This window comes from Peromyscus eremicus, chromosome 17 (assembly GCF_949786415.1).
Source record: "Peromyscus eremicus chromosome 17, PerEre_H2_v1, whole genome shotgun sequence".
Classification (NCBI taxonomy): domain Eukaryota; kingdom Metazoa; phylum Chordata; class Mammalia; order Rodentia; family Cricetidae; genus Peromyscus; species Peromyscus eremicus.
This window is the reverse complement of record NC_081433.1, coordinates 31,580,373-31,602,489: the sequence shown is the minus strand read 5'-3', so window position 1 is coordinate 31,602,489 and position 22,117 is coordinate 31,580,373. Positions and strand designations below refer to the sequence as shown.

At 44.6% G+C, this 22,117-nt stretch overlaps 1 protein-coding gene across 1 annotated transcript in view; it reads left to right on the top strand.

Annotated features, from left to right (window-relative positions):
• The window catches only part of Mtmr7 (myotubularin related protein 7), an 89,953-nt gene that overhangs the window by 54,867 nt on the left and 12,969 nt on the right, over nucleotides 1-22,117 (top strand). The window contains exons 7-9 of the mRNA XM_059244589.1: nucleotides 4,345-4,477; nucleotides 19,921-20,030; nucleotides 21,140-21,265. Of these exons, the coding sequence (XP_059100572.1) occupies nucleotides 4,345-4,477; nucleotides 19,921-20,030; nucleotides 21,140-21,265 (369 nt within the window). The remainder of the gene's footprint in view (nucleotides 1-4,344; nucleotides 4,478-19,920; nucleotides 20,031-21,139; nucleotides 21,266-22,117) is intronic.

Here is a 22,117-nt window from a genome sequence, read left to right as displayed (position 1 = left end):
AGTGGAGTGAGTGAAATGGCGCTTCCTACCCTAGGATACCTATGCTAATAGAAGGCAGAGGCAGTCAGTATCAATCAGAGAAGCACTGTTAGCCACTAAGACAATTGCAGATGCCTGGCTTTACAAAGAGCTATTTATCTGAGGCCTTCCTTCCATGTGGCCCCTTCTTCCAACTACACAGAAAAGATGGGCCTGGTAGAGAGCACAGGAGGGGAGAGTCCTGGAGCAAAGCATCCATCAGTCCACATTGCCTGTAGATAGGGAAAGAGCCCATTTTGCATCATATGTGGGTTGAAAATTAAAATAACCTGAATCAAGATTCCTACTTGAATATAATCCTAGTACTCTTCAATATGCACAAGACGTCTCTAGATAGTGTGTGTGTGTGTGGGGAGGGGGCAGGAATTTGACAAGCACAAGCTCATTCGTAGATAGTACTTGTAGACAATAGAATCATCTAGTATTTCCCTGAATGTGCTGCAGTTAAAGTTAGTAGGTCATAGCAAGACGAGGAGAGGAAAGGACCGTGCTTTGACAGCCTGTGTCAGACTGTGGCCCAGTTCTCCTGCTAAAGTCATCTTCACTGTGGTTTCCTATTCCACACTGTCAGGCCAGGCCTTGTTGTGATTCAGGCATAAAATGTAATTGGTAAAATGTAATTGGTGTGATCCTAGACTCTAAGGCTAGGATAGGGACCAGGCCTTCCTTCAGCTTGGTCTCAAGACCAACACTCACTGGTTATTCATGGGTGTGATTCATGGGGTGGTGCAGGACCTGATTCTGTTTCTGTGTGGTTTTGGCTTGATCACCTCTTAGCTCATTCTTTTATGTAGTCATGTGTCCAGTTAGCCAGCCAGTCATCAGGTCTCCGTGGGTAGAGTGTGGCTGTTAAGTGTGGTGTAGAAATGTGTCTGTAACTGATGAGGCTTTTAGGCAGCACACACTCTCCATTTCTTCACTGCTGATTTTTTTTTTCTTTTTCAGTGCTGGGGTTGAACCTAGGACTTCATACGTGGACAGGTGCTTTGCTATGGAGCTACCTCCTCAGTCTCTGTTCACCTTCTGTTTGGGGACTGGGTCTTACTGAGTTGCCAAGCTGTCCCTGAACATGCCCTGTTGGCCCTGGCTCAGCCTGCAGAGTAGCTGGGAATACAAGCCTGTGCCACCAGGCCTGGCTCACCGCTGGGTTTTTAAATACCCACGGCTTGGCATGCTTGCTCCCATGTGGTGGACCTTCTCTGTTGCCAACTCTAAATCAATTTCTGTTCTTCCATTAAAGATACTCAAAATGACTCAGCCGTTGTTCACCACCACAGTTTAAATTCCTTAACTGAGGCTGTCTGTAGAGGACCCTAAATGCTTCGAGCCCCTCGTGGGCCTCTGCCTCGTTTCCTTTACAGCTTCATGCAGACAGCCTCCATCCTCCCCAGTGAACCCCAGCTGTGACTTTTTCACCTGGCAGGGTTGCTCCAGGTTCCAGCTCTTACCAGTCCTGCTAGCCATGGCCCCTCTGAGGCCTGGTGGGATTATCTGCTACTTTGGGCACTGGTACCATGTGCTCTCTCTTCCACATTCAGTTACGTACTTAAGGCAGCAAGAACAGCTTCACGTGCATCTTTTTATCCCAGCCAGTGACTTCTTGGGTCTTCTGTGGGTATTTCTGCCCCAGAAATGCTGGTGCCACCACTGCCCGGCAATAGCTTTTTACTTAATTATGAATCGTAGTTCTCAGCCAAAGGAGGAGCCACATTAGACCTGCTAATTGTGATTTGTTGATGTAAAGCATACTCTGTCTGTCATATCTGTCTGTCTGTCTGTCTCTCTGCCTGCCTACCTACCTACCTACCTGTCAATCATCTATCTATCTCAGTCTGGAGTAACTTTTTGGATATTTATTATTCCTAAAACTGTGTTTCTGCTTTGAGAGTTCAGCTTTTACCGGAGCTCCTGAAGAAATTGTTAGTATGATAGATTAAATATCGCCACCTTCTGTCCAGTATGTGAAGTACACACTGACTTTCAAGAAGCTTTCTCCTGTGTGTTTTTAAGGAAAACTGCCAGTCAGTCTTCTTAATTATTTTAAAGTGTGAGCATATATTGTCTATGTAACAACTGTAGTAGTAGCAGTATTTTGCTTGTTACATGTTACACATGTTTAGAAGAGGATGGAAGTATGTGGTGAGAAGGCTTAACTTGAATTCAGATGCAGAATAAGCGTAGTTCGTGTAACATAAAGCTTCTTGTATGGATCCTGTTAATTTGTTGCATTTTATGAAGCTCATTACAAAGGTTTAGACAACAGCCCTAAAAATAATTACATAAAGTGGTGAATTTATGTTTATAGTACATAGTTCCATGAGAGCAACATCTATGTGTAATTCCTGGAAGAAAAAAATGTCCCTTAAAATAGTAGAACCTTTTAAAGGATGAACATACAGTATCCCTTAAGATACATTATTAAAGTTTTTCTCGGTTGAGGCTAAAGCCTGTGCTCTTAGGACTGGTGGCCTGCTTCTGTAGCCTGGGGTCAGTCTTCTGAAGAGCTGACAGTCCTCACGGGTGGCAGAGGAGCTGAGCTGAGGAGCAGAGTCCGGCTTGCTTGAAGCAGGCGCTCCTGTGGCAGGGGCTTGCTGTCAGCTGTGCTGTGTTTCCTTCCTGATGGCCTCCTTTCTGTGACCCATGATCCAAACTTTTTTTTCTTTTTTTTTTTTCGAGACAGGGTTTCTCTGTGTAGCTTTGCACCTTTCCTGGAACTCACTCTGTAGACCAGGCTGGCCTCGAACTCACAGAGATCCACCTGCTTCTGCCTTCCGAGTGCTGGGATTAAAGGCGTGCGCCACCACCGCCAGGCTTGAGATCCCCCCCCCCCCCCAAGAGCTGAGGACCGAACCCAGGGCCTTGCACTTGCTAGGCAAGCGCTCTAAATCCCCAGCCCCCAAACTTAATATATGCTTCTTGTAACAGTGAAAGGCTACAAGAGTATCTGAAGTAATATTGTTAGTATTCCCCTACAACCTGCCAGTTCTTCTGCTGAAATTGTTGCCAAATTGTTGTAGTCGTCAATAATTTTAATTCTTCTTAATTGAATGTAAATAAATACTTCAGTAAGTTTATTAACAGTGGGTGGTTGCATGAACACTCTTCAGCTGACACGTATGTACATGTAGATGTGTGATGTGTGAGAGAGAAAGGCGGGGAGATAGGTCGGGGTCCGTGTCTTTGGTGCCTGGTTGTATTCCAGGGCGTGGATGTGCCATGGTTTATCCAGTTACCACTCTGATGAGATACTCATAGTCTTGCAGCTTTCATGTTTATAAGAATATTGTAACAGACATTCTTCATCTAAGTGTGCTGGGACCTTTCATCTTGTAAGGTATTCAGAACTAGAAGATCTGGGGCAAAGTATTTTTAACTTAACTTAGCTTTTAAACTTAACTATTGCAGGTACTACTTTGTGCTGTATACTCAAAAGCAGATCTTCCCCACCCCCGTCTGGCTAGTTCCCTAAGAAGAGAACAGTCAGTGAACACTGTTCTCCATCAGTGACAGCTTGCTCGGTCAAACTGCAAGAGAGGAGCATTCCCAGCCTTATATCCCCGTGAGAAATTAGTGTTTCCCACCTAGGGCAGGCCTTGTCTGCTCGATTGCACTGCACAGGGTTAGGGTAGTTTGGGCCTTAATCAGTTTCTTCCGAGTCCATTAGCACTGAACCCAGTTTACACTGAACTTCCAATGTCTTATCTACAAATTGTGCTTATGAAAGTGAGAAAAGCCCTCCCTCCGTTAGACATCGAGAATGGGAGAAGGCTAGTGGGGGAAGCGACCCTGACACCCGACTGTCAGCCTTCTCTCTCCAGTCTGTCGGATTCCTGCTGAGGGTTCAGTTGGGCAAATTGGAAGGAACAGCCCTACCTGATGCTGTGTTTGTGGGTGTTACGGTTCTGGCAGATAATTTAACTTACAGAGCCTTGTATCGATAGATGTCTCTGGATATTCTTCTGCCAGTCGGCAAGTTCTGATGTATGGTGTTGAACTGGCTCTGCCACAGACTTCCCTATCAGGTCAGCACTGGTGTCAGAACTGGCAGAGGCATCTCCAGGACGACTTACAGACTACTTCCCAGCTAAGAAAACGTTACCCAGACCAGCAGCACATGAGTGCCGTTGACCCTGGCTCAGCCTCTGTCCTTGCAGCTACGAGAGCTCAGTACAGTGTTGCAGGGATTTAGACCACATTATGTGCCTGCCCATCTTCGCAATGTTTTTATAAGTGTCCAAGCAATGTGTTGGTTGTTCCATGCCCTGAATGTAATCGATGACTCTTTTGTTTTGCTGACCACTGCAGCTTAATGCAATGGCCAATCGTGCTGCAGGGAAAGGCTATGAGAACGAAGACAATTATTCCAATATCAAGTTTCAGTTTATCGGGATAGAGAACATCCATGTCATGAGGAACAGTCTTCAGAAAATGCTGGAAGGTAAACCATTTTGTTATGCACAGCAGTAAAAGAATACTTAAGTATTTTGATGCCAAAATGGAATAAGATAGTCTTTTAATCTTTTTCTAATGGTACTGTTAAACGCATGTAAGTTGGGAGAATATTTGCAGGTGGGAGAATAATCGTGTTGCAGTGACTCTTTAAACATGTAACAGCTTTCTCATTTCATCAGGTGGTTTTATCATGTGGCAGTTAGCAGCCAGGACTCTGCCTTGCCACTTCAATATTCTAGATAAAATATAGAGGGAGAGAGCCAGCCTCCCTCCTTCCCTCCCTCCCTCCCTCCCTCCCTCCCTTCCTTCCTTTCTTCTGTTTATTCATTCACAGACATTTGGAAAGAAAGCAGCCCTGCCTTTAAAGCACTAGCCCACTGTTCCTGAGTGCCTGTTACATGGAAGGATGTTAGAGCTCTGGAGCCTCGTTTCTGAGTGCCAGGAGCTGCCACAGCACACATGGACATGCCACCCCCATCCTAATAGAGCAGGGAGCATTGTGAGGACACGCAAAAACTTACATGTTCACGTGGAGAGGAAATGAAAGGATGGGTCGTATGATGTGGGAGAATTCCTCTTATGTCAGTGTGCTCATTAGCAGAAAGTCTGCGCTTCATGCAAGACTTGCTGCATGACTGCTTATGCTCGTCCTGGTCATGAGGTCCTGTGAAGGTATCCTGCTGCCTCCAGAGGCAACTGAAAAAGAGGAAGATGCCCAAGCCACAGAGCCTTGCCTTGCCTAGGAACGCTAGAGCACCTCTGAGGGCAGTGTGGAGCGGTGGTGGAGTGCTAGGGAGGCTGGTTGTCTCGGTAGCAGCTGTGGAGACTGGGATGAAGAGGGACAGAGGGAGCTGAATGGATTTGGGGGATGCACATCCGCACTCCGTGACTTACTCAGTCCTCTGTTCCATCAGGACAGCAAGGTGTGGCAAGGACCTAATTGTACACTGGAGGAAGTGTCACAGAGACCTAGTCTCTCTCCTGGACCCCCCAGTTGACCTTAGTCATTGTGAAACTTTGAACACATCAGCTGTTCCCTTGTGACTCTGCCTGCAGGAGAGTGAAAGGATTCAATGAAGTACTTACCCAGTTTCTTCTATGACAGTTTGGTGGCCCTGGCTGTAACATTTGAAAATTTGACTGAAAGCTGTCGGTCTAGCTCAGTAGTGTAAGGCCTTGGGTTCAGTTCTCAGCACTGGGCTAAATAAATGAGCAATTAAATAATTAGAAGGGGATGCCTGCATCTAAAACAAGAGCAGCACATAGCTCCTATGGGTGTCACATTTGACAGTCTGTCTCTGAGGTCCCAGGTCTGACAATCTAGGTGTGAGTATTTGAGTTTCTTAAGCATCTAGACTCTTTCACTTTGTCATTGCTATCAATAGAGTTTTGCCTGTAGAAGAAAAATGGGCTAGCCTGACACTGTTGTTGAGAAGACACTCTTGAGTGTGAGAAGTGTTCACTGTTGTTGCAGTCACTAGGAAAACTGTACATTGGCACACTTTATAATTTGCATTCAGCAGTTTCAAATGTTTGAGGTCATAAATTATCTTTGCACGGTAAGTTGCTCCTAGGAGTATTTGTACCATAGGCCTCTGACTTTGGTTTCTAAATTACTGTGTGTTTGGTTTTTCAACCCTTGTCCTCTGGCCTGTTTCACTGCTTTTCCTAAAGGACAAGCAAACTGACTGAGTTCGGTAGGGCAGCTCTGTTTCACAAGGGACCATGGTGCTGCCGCATAACCCTCGGGCTGTGTAGCATTGTGAGCAAGGACAGCTTTCTGAGTGCCTTTCAGGGGTCTTGACCAATGTTTGACTAATTACTTGCTTTTCCTGAGTAAATTATAAACCACTGCTGGAGTCTCATCGATGCAGCGAGACCCACCTTCCTAGGGGTTTCTGCTTCAGATGAGCCCTTGGCATCATAGGCTGGGAGGCAGCTAATGGAGTCCCTTCTTGACTCTTATTTTCTTCAAATTTGCTAAACCATGGTTTGGGATATTATCAGAAGAGAATATGAAATGGAAGGTGGAATTACTTGTGTTCTGGGGAAGTTCTTTCTATGAGTAGGAGCCCTAGGATATTTTATCAGAAACAGAAATTTAGGATCGAGTTCACACCCTCTATCGGTCCTTTCATTGAGGTCAATATAAGTCAACTTAAACTTTAACTTAGGTTGGAGATCAGATTGTTTTTTCCCTCCCTACCAAGTAGATGAATGTTTCTGGTGCATAGCAATTTTGTAACTTAATTGTTGTTCATAGTAGTTTCTCTTCTTATACAGATACTTGCTTTCTTCTCAAAGAACAGAGGAGCACTGGGTTTTCTTTGCTGTAAGCATGGTGGCTGGAGTCTAGAGTGGGCTCTTTGTGAGCCTGTCCTCTTGAGCAGTGGAGCTTGTCTTGCTCACATCCTTGGTTCGGTGTTGAAAAGGCCGTCTACCTTTTGTACGAGGATGGAAGCACGTAATGCACACAGAAGTGTTCAATGTCACAGCTTGGTGGGGTGGCGTAACAGCCTGAACCTCCGTGTGTAGATTGTCCTCAAACGAGGGCTCTGGGGAAAGATGTGGCAGGGGCAGTTCTTCTTTGTATGACCAGTGTGCCATCTTTCGGATACTGCCTAGAGCTTCTCCCTTCCTCCCCTTCCCTCCTTCCCTCCTTCCCTCCCTTCCTCCCTCCCTCCCTCCCTGTCAGTTCTATTCATTACATTCTATACAAATCTTGTACTGCTGGCTGTTCTGTGTCTGGACCACCTAGTCACTTAAATAAAATGTCAGGCTGGTGCTGGGGTGGTGGGGTAGTGTTCCTCCTCCTGCTCTTCCCCCTTCATCTCCTCCCTTTCCCCTCTTTCCTTCCTGTCTTCCTCCTCCTCTTCCTTCCTTTTTGTTGGAAATGGGGTCTTACTGTGTAGCCCAGGCCTCAAACTAGACATCCTTATTCTTCTGCCTTCTGGGTGCTGGGGTCACAGTCAGGCAAGCATTTTCATTTAAATGACTGTGGGTGGTTCTCATATCAGTGTTCTGTGACGCATGACATCTGTGCTATATAAATAGAGTGATCATCTTAGAGGTCAGACAGTTGAAAACGTCATAAAAATACTTAAATTTGCTCTGATAAATTTCTAAGAATCATCTCTCAGCTTTAAAAAATGAAATATCAATACTACAAAGAAGGTGATAGAATCAGTGCTTTGAGTATTTCTGCATTTAATTGACCTAGAGAGGGAGGGAGCACACTTTGCTTAGAGATACATAATTTCTTATCAGAACTCCTCCTCTCCTGGCCTAATCCAGAACATGGCTGTAAACATACCCACACTGATAGCAGTGTTTCACTTACACTGGTAGAACTTTGGAAGCCAGGTACGGGGACAACAACAGTAAACTAATTACATTTTTTTTTCCACATTCTTGATAGAAAATGTAGGTAAAATAAGTAAAGCCTTCAATCTGTGAAACTGCACGCCTACTCTCACTGTACAGTGAGTCCTGTGTATAAAGAAAGGCGAGGAAGAATTTGTATATGAAGACAAGTTCACAGACCAGAACGTGTAATGGTAATCTACGCTACACCTAACAGTCGCCGTACAAACTGGGCCAGCATGAACAGGAACTGATGGCAGGATTTAAAGGATGATAAAGTCTAAGGAGGCAGCTTAGTGCAGGAGGATGGCGGGTGGTGGTCTTGCCCCTCTGTATCGACAAAGCATGTGCCATGGTTGGCTTACGTACCTGTTTAGCAGTGTTCATTATCTCACATTTTCTGTGGTTCGGGGTTCTAAGCATGTTTTGTGCCAGAGCCCACTCCTAGTCCCAACTTCTGTTTCCACTTGCTTTGAAAGCTGCCTCCGTAGACTTTATCATCCTTTAAATCCTGCCATCAGTTCCTGTTCATGCTGGCCCAGTTTGTACGGCGACTGTTAGGTGTAGCGTAGATTACCATTACACGTTCTGGTCTGTGAACTTGTCTTCATATACAAAACCCACTGTGGAAGCTAAGAAGAGCTACTGGGCATCCCTCGTGGGAACCTGCCGTCTGGGTTTCTTCGGGTCAGTGTGTGGTGGTATTGTGTTCCCCAATATATTGTGCACCCTAATAAACTTATCTGGGGTCAGAGAACAGAACAGCCACCTTTAATCCTATCACTTGGGAGGCATAGATCCATCCAGATCTCTGTGAGTTCAAGACCACACTGGAAACAGCCAGGCATGGTGACACTTGCCTTTAATCCCATGAAGTGATGGCAGGAAGCAGAAAGGTATATAAGGCATGAGGACCAGGAACTAGAGGCTTTTTAGGCTTTTAGGCTTTTAGCAGCAGTTCAGCTGAGATCCATTCGGATGAGGACTCAGAGGCTTCCAGTTTGAGGAAACAGGGTCAGCTGAGAAGTTGGCGAGGTGAGGTTGGCTGTAGCTTATTCTGCTTCTCTGATCTTTCAGAATTTACCCTAATAGCTAGCCCTGAGTTTTTCATTTAATAAGACCTTTTAAGATTTGTATTACATCAGTGTTTAATATTCTGGCATGTGTTTGTGTGATATACATTTGCATGTGCATGCGCATGGTTGTTATCTGCATATACACATGAATGGGCACTGTTTCCTCTTCTACTAGCTCAAGCAGTGCTAACACAGACACACAGAATTTACCTTTGACTGCACTGTATCATTTAATATTACATTCTTTTAAGGAAAACAAGGCTATTTTTTTTTAAAAAAAAAGCTAATATTGTATAGAGATTACAGACAATACTGTCTTGAAAAAAGTGGAAATGTTTTGAAGAATAGTCTTTAGTCTTGTTGGTATTTGATGGAGGATCTCTCCAGCTGGTGAAAAATTCTCTATAAATGGCCTGTGTGGCTGGTGAGGTTGAAGAGGGGTTTATTGTTGAATTATTACATTAAATACGATCAGAAGTTTATTCTGAGTCTCCGTAAAAGAGGGAGACGACAAAGCTCACTTGACTGGCATGTCCCTTCCTCAGCCTCCACTCATGTCCGTCAATGGCAGCTCCTCCTGCACTGGTCCGTGCAGGGAGAGGAGTATATGCTGGTTCTTTGAGGACTGTCTGAGGGGCCCTGGCTTCTCGACTGCAAAAGGAAAAGCGATAAAGCCAACATCAGCAGCACCTAGGCATGCTTCAAGATGCCTCATGGGGAAAGAACATGCTCGCTACTGCTTTGGGTACTAGGGAGTGTGGGAAAGACCAACCCCCTGTCCCTTTTTGTGTCCCCAGCATTTGCACAGGAAAAAGTAAATGTTTCAGGAAGTGTGCTGGGAAGACCAGGGAGGGCTGCCTTTCTTCTGAGTAACTTTCATATTTCTTGAGTTCTAAAACAACACATCTTATGTTGGTTTTTAGTTTTTTACAGTGTTTCATATGTTTATACAATAGAAATGCCCAGTTATCTATACCCAGTGTGACTAGTTCCAGGCGGGCAAGTACAGTTCTCTGCACTTTGTGGCGTACGTTTCTGATGTCAGCCGACATGAACTTTGCTCAGCAAAATGGTTTGTAAATATTGGTTCAGGTTTGGCAACAGGAGTGAACACATCAGTATTTCTGCCTTATCCTGAGTTTATCCAAACAAACACAACAGCTTCGTATTTAAAAGCCCAGGCACTGATGGTTTTCAGTGTAGCTCCATCTGCCATGTGTGTTAATCATCCACAGAGCTGTTTGCTTTGAATGTGGCCACTGGCCATTAGGGAAAAACACCCTCTCAGCCGTCACCTCGCCTGAAGTCCTGGCGAGATTATTTTCCCCAGCGTGTGCAGTTTCTGTGTTGCTGAAAGCAGAATGGTTACACAAGAGCTCTTCTTAGTGTGGGAGAAAGGGGCTGACATGGCAGAAGCCCGTCCCTCCCCGCCGCTCACCCTCTCACCTTGCTCTGAGGTGTCTCCCCCTCTCACTGCCAGCACAGGCCATCTGCAGGTTAGCCAGAGCCTGGTGACCGTAGCATTTAGCTGACTGTCATTTCTGCACCCGGTGGGAAGAGAGGGTAAACAGGACCCTTTCTTCTCACCTGAGCGACACATTTTGAATACCAGGCTAGCCCTTGGGCCTGCTAAATTTTCTGAAATAAATATGTGTGCTAGCAAACCCACAGCCCTACAGTACCAACCTGAGCACTGGCCTCTGGGGTGAGATAACTTCAAGACAATGTTTTCCAGGGAAGACTGAATGGAATCGCCTGAGTCTGATGACTCCCTCTTTGCAGTGTGTGCATTGTAGGATTAAGGTGAACACCTTGGGTCATGGCCTGAGGCTGGGTGTTAGAAGCAGCAGGCATTCAGGGAGAGAGCTAGAATCCGCCTCACTTCCTGCTGCTTGGTGGTGTGCACAGGCGGAGGTGAGCCTGCCACATGGAGGGCCATTGAATACGTCAGGCCACGCTTTGCTTAGTGGCAGCTAGGGCCTGGTGTTTGGCCTCTGCATCAGCTTCCACTGTCTACTCATGATAGTGTTCTCTGAGCTCAGGAAGCTCTCTGCCGTGTACTGTGGCTGCATTGCTTCCTGGGAGTCATTAGAGCATCAACTTTTCTGTGTCCTGTTTCCTAAGCCGGCTTTCTTCCAAACACCCTTTCTAAGTGAATTTTCCCTGCCTTGCAGGAGAAAAATCTCTTCTTCCCATTCCTTAAGTTGCATCAAGATGAATGACTCAGGGTATGTAAGGTGATGCATACTTTTACAATTTACTTATGCAGTTTTCTTTTTCAATTTATTTTAAAGATGTGTATGTCCAACTAAACTTCCCTGAGCAACCTAATGCAGGTCACAGCTGTGAGCAGTATGTGTAATTTTAAGCTTTCTGGTGGTTAAATTCTAAAAATAATTTTAAAAGTGTGGATTAATATTTTTATTGTTTCATACATGCATATAATATGTTTGAATCAAGACCATCACCCATTCCCTTCTCTCTAATTTCTGCTTTATCACTACCATACTATTCCCTCCTAATTTCAGGTGTTAATTTTTGTTAGAAACCAGTGAGTCCACTTAGTGATGGCAGTTATGTGTGTAGATGTAGGGCTATTTACTGGCCTTTCAGGGGCCATACCCTTAAGAAAGCTTACGTCCCTTCTTTTTTTCCCAGCATCCCTCACTGCCAATAGCGCCTCAGCTAGGTATGGGACTTTGTGCCTGACTGCCTCATCCATGCTGGGATTTGTCAGGCTTGAGTCTGTGCAGGTCTTGTGCATCCTGTGAGTTCCTGTGCGCTGCTGCTGCTGCTACCCTGTTGGTCCAGAAAACAGTTTGTTCTAGTCATCCATTGCCAGTGGTTCTTACAGTCTTTTCTGTGATAACCCCTGGGCCTTAGAGGATGGGTGCGTGCATGCATGTGTGTGTGTGCACATGCATGCAGCGTGTGTGTGTGTGTGTGTGTGTGTGTGTATGTATGTGTGTGTGCGCGCGCGCGCGCGTGCGTGCATGTGAGATAGATGTCTCATTCCAGCCTGAGCACTCCAAGTATCTTATACTCTGTGTTATTACCATCTACTACATCAAGAAGCTTCTCTGATAAGGGTTAAGCGATAATTAACCCACTTCTAGATTTATAGCTGGCAAGGGTTTTTCCCCCACTCTATAGGCTGCCTCTCTACCTGAATGATGATGTTCTCTGCTGTTGGGCAGGGTATTTTTAGTTTCATGGTTCCGTTTATCAGTTGTTAATCTTAATGCCCATGCTACTGGGGTCTTCTTCAGAAAGTCCCCTTCTGTGCGTGTAAGGTGAAGCATATTCCCAACTTTCTCCACTAACATAACGCTGGGTATCTCAGACATTATGTTGAAGTCTTTGATTCATTTTGAGTAGATGGGCGAGAGATGAAGATGTAGGTTCAGTCTTCCAGATGTAGCTCTCCAGTTTGACTAGCACTAGTGTGTATTGCTGGCCTTACTGTCAAAATCAGGTGGCAATAAGAGTGTGGGCTTAGAAATGGGTCTTCTGTGCCATTCTAGTGATCAGTGTGTCAGGCAGTGGGGGTGGAATCATGGCAGAAGTGGGGGGCAGTACCTCCAGGCAGAGCTTAAGACACGTGATCCTTAGGAGGACTCGTGCTGGCTCACATTTGAATCATGAAACGTCTGGAATTGAGAGGCAATGAAGACCCTGTAGTGTGAGCCGCTCTGTCTGGCCTCTTGTACCATCTCAGCTGGTAGAGTGTGGACCAAGTGCTGCCCTTCTTTGCACTGCCTTCCACACTTAACATGGAAGACTAATTAGCACCTTCCGCACGTCATTGGTGTAAGAGTGGGAAAGCTCACGGCTGGAAGGTACTTAGAAAAGCATCTGGCCTTGCAGTTTTCCTGTGGTTGTTAGTGTTTTTGCTAAAGCTTACCCATGTAGCCATGCTGTGGTGGCCAAGACTACATACAGGTTTGTTCGTCAGAACACTTGTTTGTGAGATCTTCCTGTCAGTGATGACTTTGTCTTTTGACTTCTTGGGGAGTCTTCACTAGGCCGGCATACTACATGCATTACCTTGTGTTGTCTTTACAACAGTTATTTGAGGAAAGTACATTTTTCTCCTCTTACATTTAACATGGCCAAGTTTGGCCACAGAGTTAGGCAGGGCAGAACTGAAGTTTGAACACAAGCGTGCCTGATGGTTTAGTTCACATAAAACACAAATCTAAGACTAAGCTGATGTGAAATACTGCCAGATGAAGACACTTGCAGTTATAAATAATGGAGCAGATATTTTCTTAAATTTAGATGTAATTTAACTTGGGAGAAGACTCAAAACCACACGTAGTGAGGTCCAGTTTTCCATCCAGAAGAGAGGCTATGATCACAAACATGAAACAGCTTACTGGGAAGGATGCAGAGGAATCAAGCCTTCTTAGCTGCTGGTGGGAATGCAGAATGCTGCAGTTTCTATGGAAAAAAAATTCTTTCTGCTCCTCAAATGATTTATTCTGTGATCCAGATTTTCAACTCCTAGGTGGAATCTAAGAAAACTAAAAATGTATGTTCACAAAAGGCTTGTGCATGAACATACATAACAGCATTATTCAAAATAACAGAGAAGTAGGAAGCGACCCAAGTGTCCATCAGTTGAATAGATTTGTTTAAATGTGCTTTTAAAGGGGTTGAAATAAGGACACAGTGGTGGGAATGCTAAATGAAAGAAGTCAGTTATGACATGACATGTGTTGTCTGATTCAACTTGTGGTGTGTGAAATGCCTGAAATCAATCAGTCTAGAGAGACAGAAAAATAGATCGTGGCTGCCTGGGGCTACGGAACACAGCACTGAGATTGCCTGCCAGACACGATGAGTGTTTGGAAGTGATGTAAGTGTTCCTGGGATTGATCGGCGTTTCAGATGCATAACATGTGCCAAAAACCTGTTGAACACATTAACTGAACGTAGATGAATTATCCCAATTAAGTTATACAAAGAAAGCCGGAAGAGTTGAGTGTCCCTCAAGGGTTCATACTTTTAAAAACATCCAGCCCCCATTGTGTGGTATTAAAGACAATGGGGAGTCAGGGCAGAGACATCCTGCCTGGGCTTCCCTTGGTTCATCAGGGCTTCCGGTTGACTTCTGTGGGGAGAGAGGTGCTTCCTCAGTAGTTCCTGCTGGATAATGTTTGATGTTTTACCACCTAGCTGCTGCTCGTTGCTTTATTTGTTCCTGCTTGCTATATGCTTAATAAGCTCTTTTGAAATTGAAAACAGAAGAGGTGAGAAGCTAGCCTTATAGAGGGGAAGACTTTGGGGGTGGTAAGGGTTGAATAAGGTCTTCAGGGTGCAGCTCAGGGACAGCATTACTGCTGGCTTCATAGGAAGCGTGAGAGACCAGAGAATATGCAGGTGCATGTGCCATCTCTTACTCTAACCATTGAGCACCCTCCAGAACCCTGCCAGCGGGGCCACACCAGAAGCCAGCCCTATGCTCAGCTCAGACTGGCCTGCCAAAACCAACCTCTTTTACAGAGTAGCCTGCCTCGGTTATTTGGGTTATTTGATTGCAGCTACAAAATTAGACCAGTACAAAGGAAATCCCTGGGTATAGGGGGTGAAGGCTGGTCCAACCTTGAGCACTTTCTACAGTGGAGGCCTGGCCTGGAGCTGGAAGTGGTCAAAAGGGACCTTACATTTTGACTTTCAATGAAATTCTCACTTGGAGAAAGTTTTGTAAAATTCTAAGCAGTTCTGTGTTTGTAACAAAAGAGCAACAAAGTTGCAGTTTTCTGATTCTGTCATCCTTCCTTTCACTCCTTCTTCCTAGGGCCCTAGATTTCCTTGTAATCCCAGACCATGCGGATTTGGTCTCTGAGATCCCATACTCTTCACATGGGGTCTCTCGGGAGGACTCTGAAGGGGAGGGCTGCGCTTTTGTGCATCCTCCTTCCACTTCTTACAATCCCTGCTGCCCTCTGCTCACTGCTCCTTACCCAGCATGCACATCACTGCAGTGTCACTCGGGCTCAGGCTAATAACTCTCTAATACTAATATATTCCCAAAGACGTTTTTCCATTCTTCTCGGTGTCTGTTTGCATGATTCACTCCATGAAACTCTGGTGTGTTCGATCCTGGAAGACGGACAACCAACCGGCGGTGGTTAGATTGGGGGGCTTGGTTGTTGAGCTAAGTGTGGAGAGGGTGTTGGAGGAGACAGAAGAGGCTCGGGTGAAGGGATGCAGAGTGGAGCTCCAGAAGAGACTCAGGAAGGCTGCATTTCCTGTAGTGGATGGAAGGTTCAGGGCAGGAAAGCTGGGTGGGGGCAGGGCTGTGAGATCAGGTTGAGACAGCAGAGACCACTTGTATCTGTGCCTTGGACTCTGCAGCAAGGGACTCCCCTTTGCCTGCTTTACTTTGTCTGGACATCTTGGGAAACTGGGAGCTGGAACCATGTAGACAGGACTGTGTGAAGTCTTGCTGTGACTGACCAAAGTGGCAGGGGACAGCTGGTCCTTCCCCATGCCGCCGGAGAGTGGATCTAAATATGAGAAAAGTGATGTTTGTTCCCTTCCCCTGCTCCAGTTAGACGTGAATCCTGTTGGTCATTGTCTGTGTTCCCCACGCTACTCCGGGATCTTCCTGTCTTTTTTATTGGCAATGCTTCTGTAGCTTGTCTTGTAGGCTCCTCTGCAGTGTGGCTTCTGGACTCCATGGAACTGTGGAAGCTTGCTCCTGAGCTGGTTTGGATTTGTTTCCGTCAGAGGCTCCTCCCCTGGTGTAGTCAGTCATTTTCAGCAACAGGCTTCCCTGTGTGGAGAAATAGGAGTTTGAATTCTCTAGTAGATGAATCTAAACCACCATTTCAACATCCCAGGGTAGATTTTATTTCCCTGGTGGAGTTCAGCTAGACACTGGCTTTTCGGTCACCACCCTGGATGCATGAGTAGATTTTTGTTTATTTAGTGACGCAGTTTGGGATCAAGCTACTATCCCACGCTGGCACAATTTAATCTCTTATTTCTATCCCAATTAAAAACACACTTTCCCTCTTCCTCCTTGTTCCCCACTAAAGTGATCATGAAACAGTTTCAAATAAAAAGGCAAAACTACAAAAGTATCAGAGCAGAGAAGAGGAAGAGGCAGCAGCATAAACCTGACAGTGGAAAACAGGTGGGCGAGGGTTAGTAGCTTTGAAGACTGAAATCAAACGAAGTTGGTGGAGGCCTGTGAAACCGGAAGCCGGGCCGGATGGAGCTGCAGGGTCCTAGGCCTTTCCACAAGGGTAACTATTAGCCTCATTTTACCCTTGAGAAAGCGGAGAGAAGGAACAAGGCAAGCTCACAAGCTTCTCTGTAAGAAAGGATAAAAACATATGTGACACTAATAATGAATTATAGAGGGAAGAATTGGGTTGAGTGAACATTTTCTTTCTCTAAGAGAGATTTGAAGTAGCTGTGGCCAATTGAGGTGCCTGCTCAGCACTTTTTAAAGTTAGTTGTTCGTTTTGTTTTGTTTTTTTAACTACCTGTGGGTTCACAGCAAAACTAAGCAGTAGACACAGATTCCCTATATTCCTTATACCTATATGTATAGCCTCTTGTGTAGCCCTCGCATGCACAGCCCCCATACATACCACCTCCCACATAACTCTCCACATGCATAGCTCCCGTTATGCAGTCTCTGCACATGTATAGCCACCCACAAGCAGACTTCAATATGCACAGCCTCATGTATAGATTTCCCATACGCGTATCTTCCCCATGTGTATATTTTGCTCACATTTCTGGCATCCCCACATGTATAGCCTCCCAGATTTAATACCACGGTTTTAAGAAAGTCCCCTCCCACAGTGACACATTTGTTACAATCTGTGTACCTACACTAATACATTCCTCACCAGGAGACACATTTGTTACAGTCTGTGTACTTACACTGACACATTATTACCACTTAAAGCCCAGTTTCCGTTTGGGTTCACTGTTGTCTGTATTTGTCTAAATGTTTAGCAACATGTATCCACCATTATACAGAGTAGCTTTACTGTCCATAAAGTGCTTGTGCCCTGGTGAGCCCTCCTGTCTGACCTAACCACTGGAAACCACTGACCTTTTGCTTTCTCTATAGTTTTGTATTTTCCTAATGAATAGGAAACTCTATCACAGTGGATTCTTTCATGTAGTTACACACATTTAAGGTTACTCCTTGTTTTTTCATAGTTCAGTTGCTCATTTGTTTATTTTTATTTTTGTGTATGCATGTAGTGTGTGTGTGTGTGTGTGTGTGTGTGTGTGTGTGTGTATGATGCATCTGCATGCAGTGTGTGCACATGTTTGGAGCTCAGATGTCAGCATTGGGTATCTTCCCCTAGTACTCTTCACTTTATTGTTTTGAGACAGGTCTCTCACTGAACCCAAGCTCACCAGTTGGCTAGAATAGCTGGCCAGTGAGTTCCAAGAATCCTCCTGCTCATCCCTCTCCCCTGAGTACCAGGGTTACAGAAATGTACCACCATGCCCAGGTTTTAATTTGGGGATTAGTGATCTGAACTCAGGTCCTTCGGCTTATGCAGCAGGGAATTTCCTTATGGAGTCATCTCCCTAGGCTCTGATAAAACAACTTTCTTCATGAGTGTACTGGGAATCTCAGGGTTGTTTCCTTCTTCATTATCTCTGTGTGAATTAGAGTTTAACTGCTGATGGGTTTTTTGTGTGGCAGAAAATCTGATACTTGGCAGGAAGCATCTGCTGAACTAAATGTGGTCCTTAACAATTTCCACGTGCTCCCATATGCACAGTACTTGCAAAGACTTAAAAGGCGAATGTGGGAGTTTAGCTTTGAAAGCATGTCTTTGTTTTAACACTCGCATACCCAAGGCTCCGGAACATGGTAGAAGAGGGGCCAGAAAGATTGTAAGAGCCAGCGGATCAGGGAGTTTGCTGTGAGATTCTGTCTCCTGGCAACATTAGAAGCTACATCTATAAAGTCTCACCCACATGACTGCCCAAACATGAGCAGAACAAGGAACATGGAAACTGAGCGAGGAAAAGCCCACAAGGCCTCAGCTGTACATAAAGGACTATAGGCAGCTGCGGAAAGCTAGGGCTGGAAGATGTGGTTTTCCCCAGGGAAGAGCATAGCAATTGCTTATTCAGTGCTTCACAGTAAGCCCTAAAACATGCATACAGATAACAGTGTCCGGACTCAACAGGCTATACTTAGGTATACGTGTGTGTGTGTGTGTGTGTGTGTGTGTGTGTGTGTGTGTGTGTTAATGCAAAAAACAATTAGTGAAAAAATAGGAATCTGAAGGGGAGTGTGAAGCATGATCCTAATTAGTCTTAACAATAAAAACCCAGAGTCATATATTGAGCGTGAAAGCTGAAAGATCAGAGAAGCAGAGCAGCAGCCATAGAGACTTCTTACCTCTACAAATCCTCAGACCAAATGGGGAGGGGATGGAGAGATCCTGGCTCCACCTGCCTTATATTCCTGTCCACCCCTCCCTAGTGCTGGGATCAAAGGCATGTACCACCACTACTACCACCACCACCACTACCACCCAGCTCTGTTTCTCTTTTTTTAGACTGGTTCAATCTAGTGTAGCCCAGGGTGGCCTTGAACTCCTGATCTTTCTGCTTCCTCCTCCCAAGTGCTGGGATTAAAGGTGTGTGCCACCATGGCCTGGCCTCCATGGTCATCTAGTAGCTAGCTCCACCCTCTGATCTCCAGGAAAGGTTTACTTGTCAGAACACAAACAAAATATCACACAAACGGAGTAGGCAAGAGTATATGGGAGGGTTTGAAGGGAGGAAAGGGTAAGGAGAAATGTGATTGAAGATGGTCTCAAAAAAAAAAATGAAGACCCTGAGGCTTAGTGGGTTGAGTAACAACTCTAAGATGATGCACTTATTGCCAGTTGGGAGAAGGAAACAGCTCCCTACTTTCTCTGTGTTTACTACATGAATGAGCACCCTAGGATACACTTAGGCTCAAATAAAACTCTAGATCATTATTTAATTTTCCTGCTTGATCTCTAAGACTTCAAAGGTTTTCATACCTGTGTACACTCAAAAGGTTTGGGATGTTCTGTTGGAGAGACATAGAACATTAGCCTTTAAGGCATTTTATTTCTTACATTAAATACAAGATGAGTTCTTGAGATCACCATTTCTTGTTGATAATGCTTTTATACCTGCTTTGGACTAGAAAGATGGGATACCATTGGATCCTAGTTTTTCATTTAGGCAAAGGGGAAATCCCTAGCCTGATGCACAGAACTGGGATCAGAGGTACAGAACTCAGTTCTCTGTATAACAGGTTTCATTCTCACTTAGTAGGCTGCTGGCCATGTGAGGAATACTTTTGGCATTATTCTGTTTTGTGTTCTAACAGCCCTATATGAAGCATTGAGGTGTTGGAACATTCTAATTGAAGTAATTGCTAGAGTCACCATTATGATGATTTTCTTCCATAGCATTCTTAAGTCAGTGCTCCTTAGCTGTGCAATATTAATACCTCTGCCGGAAGGGTAAGTGGATGGATGGTCTGTGCTGGACTTTGTAATGGCAGCAGTCAGTGAGTTTCATTAATACTGCGATTCTTGTAAGTAGAGTCAGTATCTCCCATGATCAGAGAGAAAACGTTTTTTAAAAAAGCTTTATTTAGCCGGGCGGTGGTGGTGCACGCCTTTAATCCCAGCACTTGGGAGGCAGAGCCAGGCGGATCTCTGTGAGTTCGAGGCCAGCCTGGACTACCAAGTGAGTCCCAGGAAAGGCGCAAAGCTACACAGAGAAACCCTGTCTCGAAAAACCAAAAAAAAAAAAAAAAAAAAAAAACCAAAAAAAAAAAAAAAAAAAGCTTTATTTAAAGTGATTAAATAGAATCTAATATTATAAACTTGGATATTTATTGACTAGCTAGACAATATCCACTAAAGCCAAAACTTATTAAATATGATCATGTAGAATGAGAGACTGCCTTAATTTCACTTTTGTAACATGGTTTTTCTTGCAGTGTGTGAACTTAAATCGCCCTCTATGAGTGACTTCCTGTGGGGGCTAGAGAACTCAGGCTGGCTAAGGCACATCAAAGCCATCATGGATGCAGGAGTCTTCATTGCAAAGGTTAGTGAAGGCACAGGGGAAAAAGTTGAGGGGTTGATACGAAGCTAGTGTAGCTTCAAATCATGCCTGTCCTCTTCCTATTGGCTCTCCTCTACCCACTGTGTGGGTGGCAGGCTTGCAGGCTTCCATGTGCTGAAGACGATTTTGTGAAAAAGTACGGTGGCCAGTTAACTGTGTTTGATCATAATGGTCAAATGTGAGAATATTTGCAGATATTCTCTCTTTTGTTAATTTAATCCTAGATAAAGGAAAGAATTTTCTGTAGCAGACTGTACAACTCATGGGAGTCACCTCAAGGATAGGGGCTTGATTACATCTAATAAATCCTGCTTTTCAGACATGACTTAAGCAAAAGCTAACAGGTAGATTCCATTCTGCCATTGGAAGGATCTGCTGGAACTTATATGTGAAATGTTTAATCCTATTATGATATTGGGTGTTTTCTATAGATAAATTCCTCTTAGATTTTGCCTAAAGAGAACCATGCCTTCCTGATGGTGTATCCATTATTAGATACTTATCCAACAGATCCTTATTTAGTACCTGGCACCGTGCTAGGTATGTGGTAGTGAGTAAGCAGGATCAAATCAAGTCTCTTACAGAGTTCACACACACACACACACACACACACATAAAAGTGTAATTTCAGTTACCGACAGATGTTACATAATCACCACATTTTCTAGTTTATGTTTTCTTCCAAAAGAGCTAAAGATGCCTGCATGTATACAGCAGCAAATAGAATTCTTTCCTAGCAGTTTCCAAAATAGTCTTTCCTTCCCCTGAATGTATTACTTGGCCCTAGTTTGATAAATTAGTTTTTTTTGTACCTTTTTAGAAAAGGCCTGTAGCAACCCCAGAACTTCAGTAAGGCTTAACCTGGGTTGCAGGTGAGTTGGGGACATGCCGTGAGAGTGTGTCGCATAGTGCACATACTTGTACTCGGTACCCCCGTTAATTTGTGGAGAATTGACTGGTGGCTTTTGTATGTAGTGAGGAGGGAAAGAAGAGCTTTGGCCTAGTTCTAAGAAGGTTGGGCCTGAGGGCTAACTCTAGATCTGTTAGTCCCTCGCCAAACCTAAGAGTCACTGTGACCTTTGCCATTTCAGGCAGTTTCAGAAGAAGGGGCCAGTGTGCTTGTGCACTGTTCTGACGGCTGGGACAGGACGGCCCAGGTGTGCTCGGTGGCAAGCCTGCTGCTGGACCCTTACTACCGGACTGTGAAGGGCTTCATGGTGAGTGTGGAGACCGCCTTCCTGAGAGAGGCGGAGCCTTAATCAGTGGTGCACTTCATTTTCAGAATCTTGGGACTTTTTTTCTTCTAATCAGCATTATTCTTTCCTTAGTAGATCAGCAAGGTCAATTAAAGGGGAGAAACTGAAACAGGATTGAAATAGACTAATTTTTGAGGGTGTTGAGACTAGTTTAGGTCAATGCTGAATGTGAATTCAGGAGCAATATAAAATATATTTAGAAGTTTGGAAACTAGTGATTTTTATATATAACTTGTCTGCAAGTATCTCAAGTTGAGGCAGTATATGACTATGTAACAAAATGTGAGGAAAAATATTTGGAAAAAAATTCTGCATTGTATCTATTTCTGCATGTACAAATAGTACTCAGGAGAACAAAAAAAATTAAAAAGCAGCATGTATTCCTAAGTCTATTTTTAAATGGTGTTTGACAGCACGGGATACATATTGAATTTCACAGTGTTCTCCATTTTTGCTGGAATCAGGAACACATCTTTGAGAGCTGGAACCTTTTGGGTGTGCATCACAATTTGGCTTTGACTCCAGCTGCAATTACCTGGGATGTGAGGTTATAGCTGAGCTGGTAGAATTCCTTCAAATGACTGCAGGGACTTTCTGGTGACTAGGTGACCTAGTACTTGCCTCTTGAACCACAATATGATGGAAAGTGCCATAGTGGATCTTGAATCTGCTTGGGACAGGCTGACAGGAGCTCCACAAAATTGTCTGCATCACTGAACCTTTTTGTTAGTGAGTTTCATCAACTCTTACTCTGGGACAAGGCAGAAGAGCTACTTCAGACATTGGAGATACGCTTCAGCCTCAGTGTTCTCC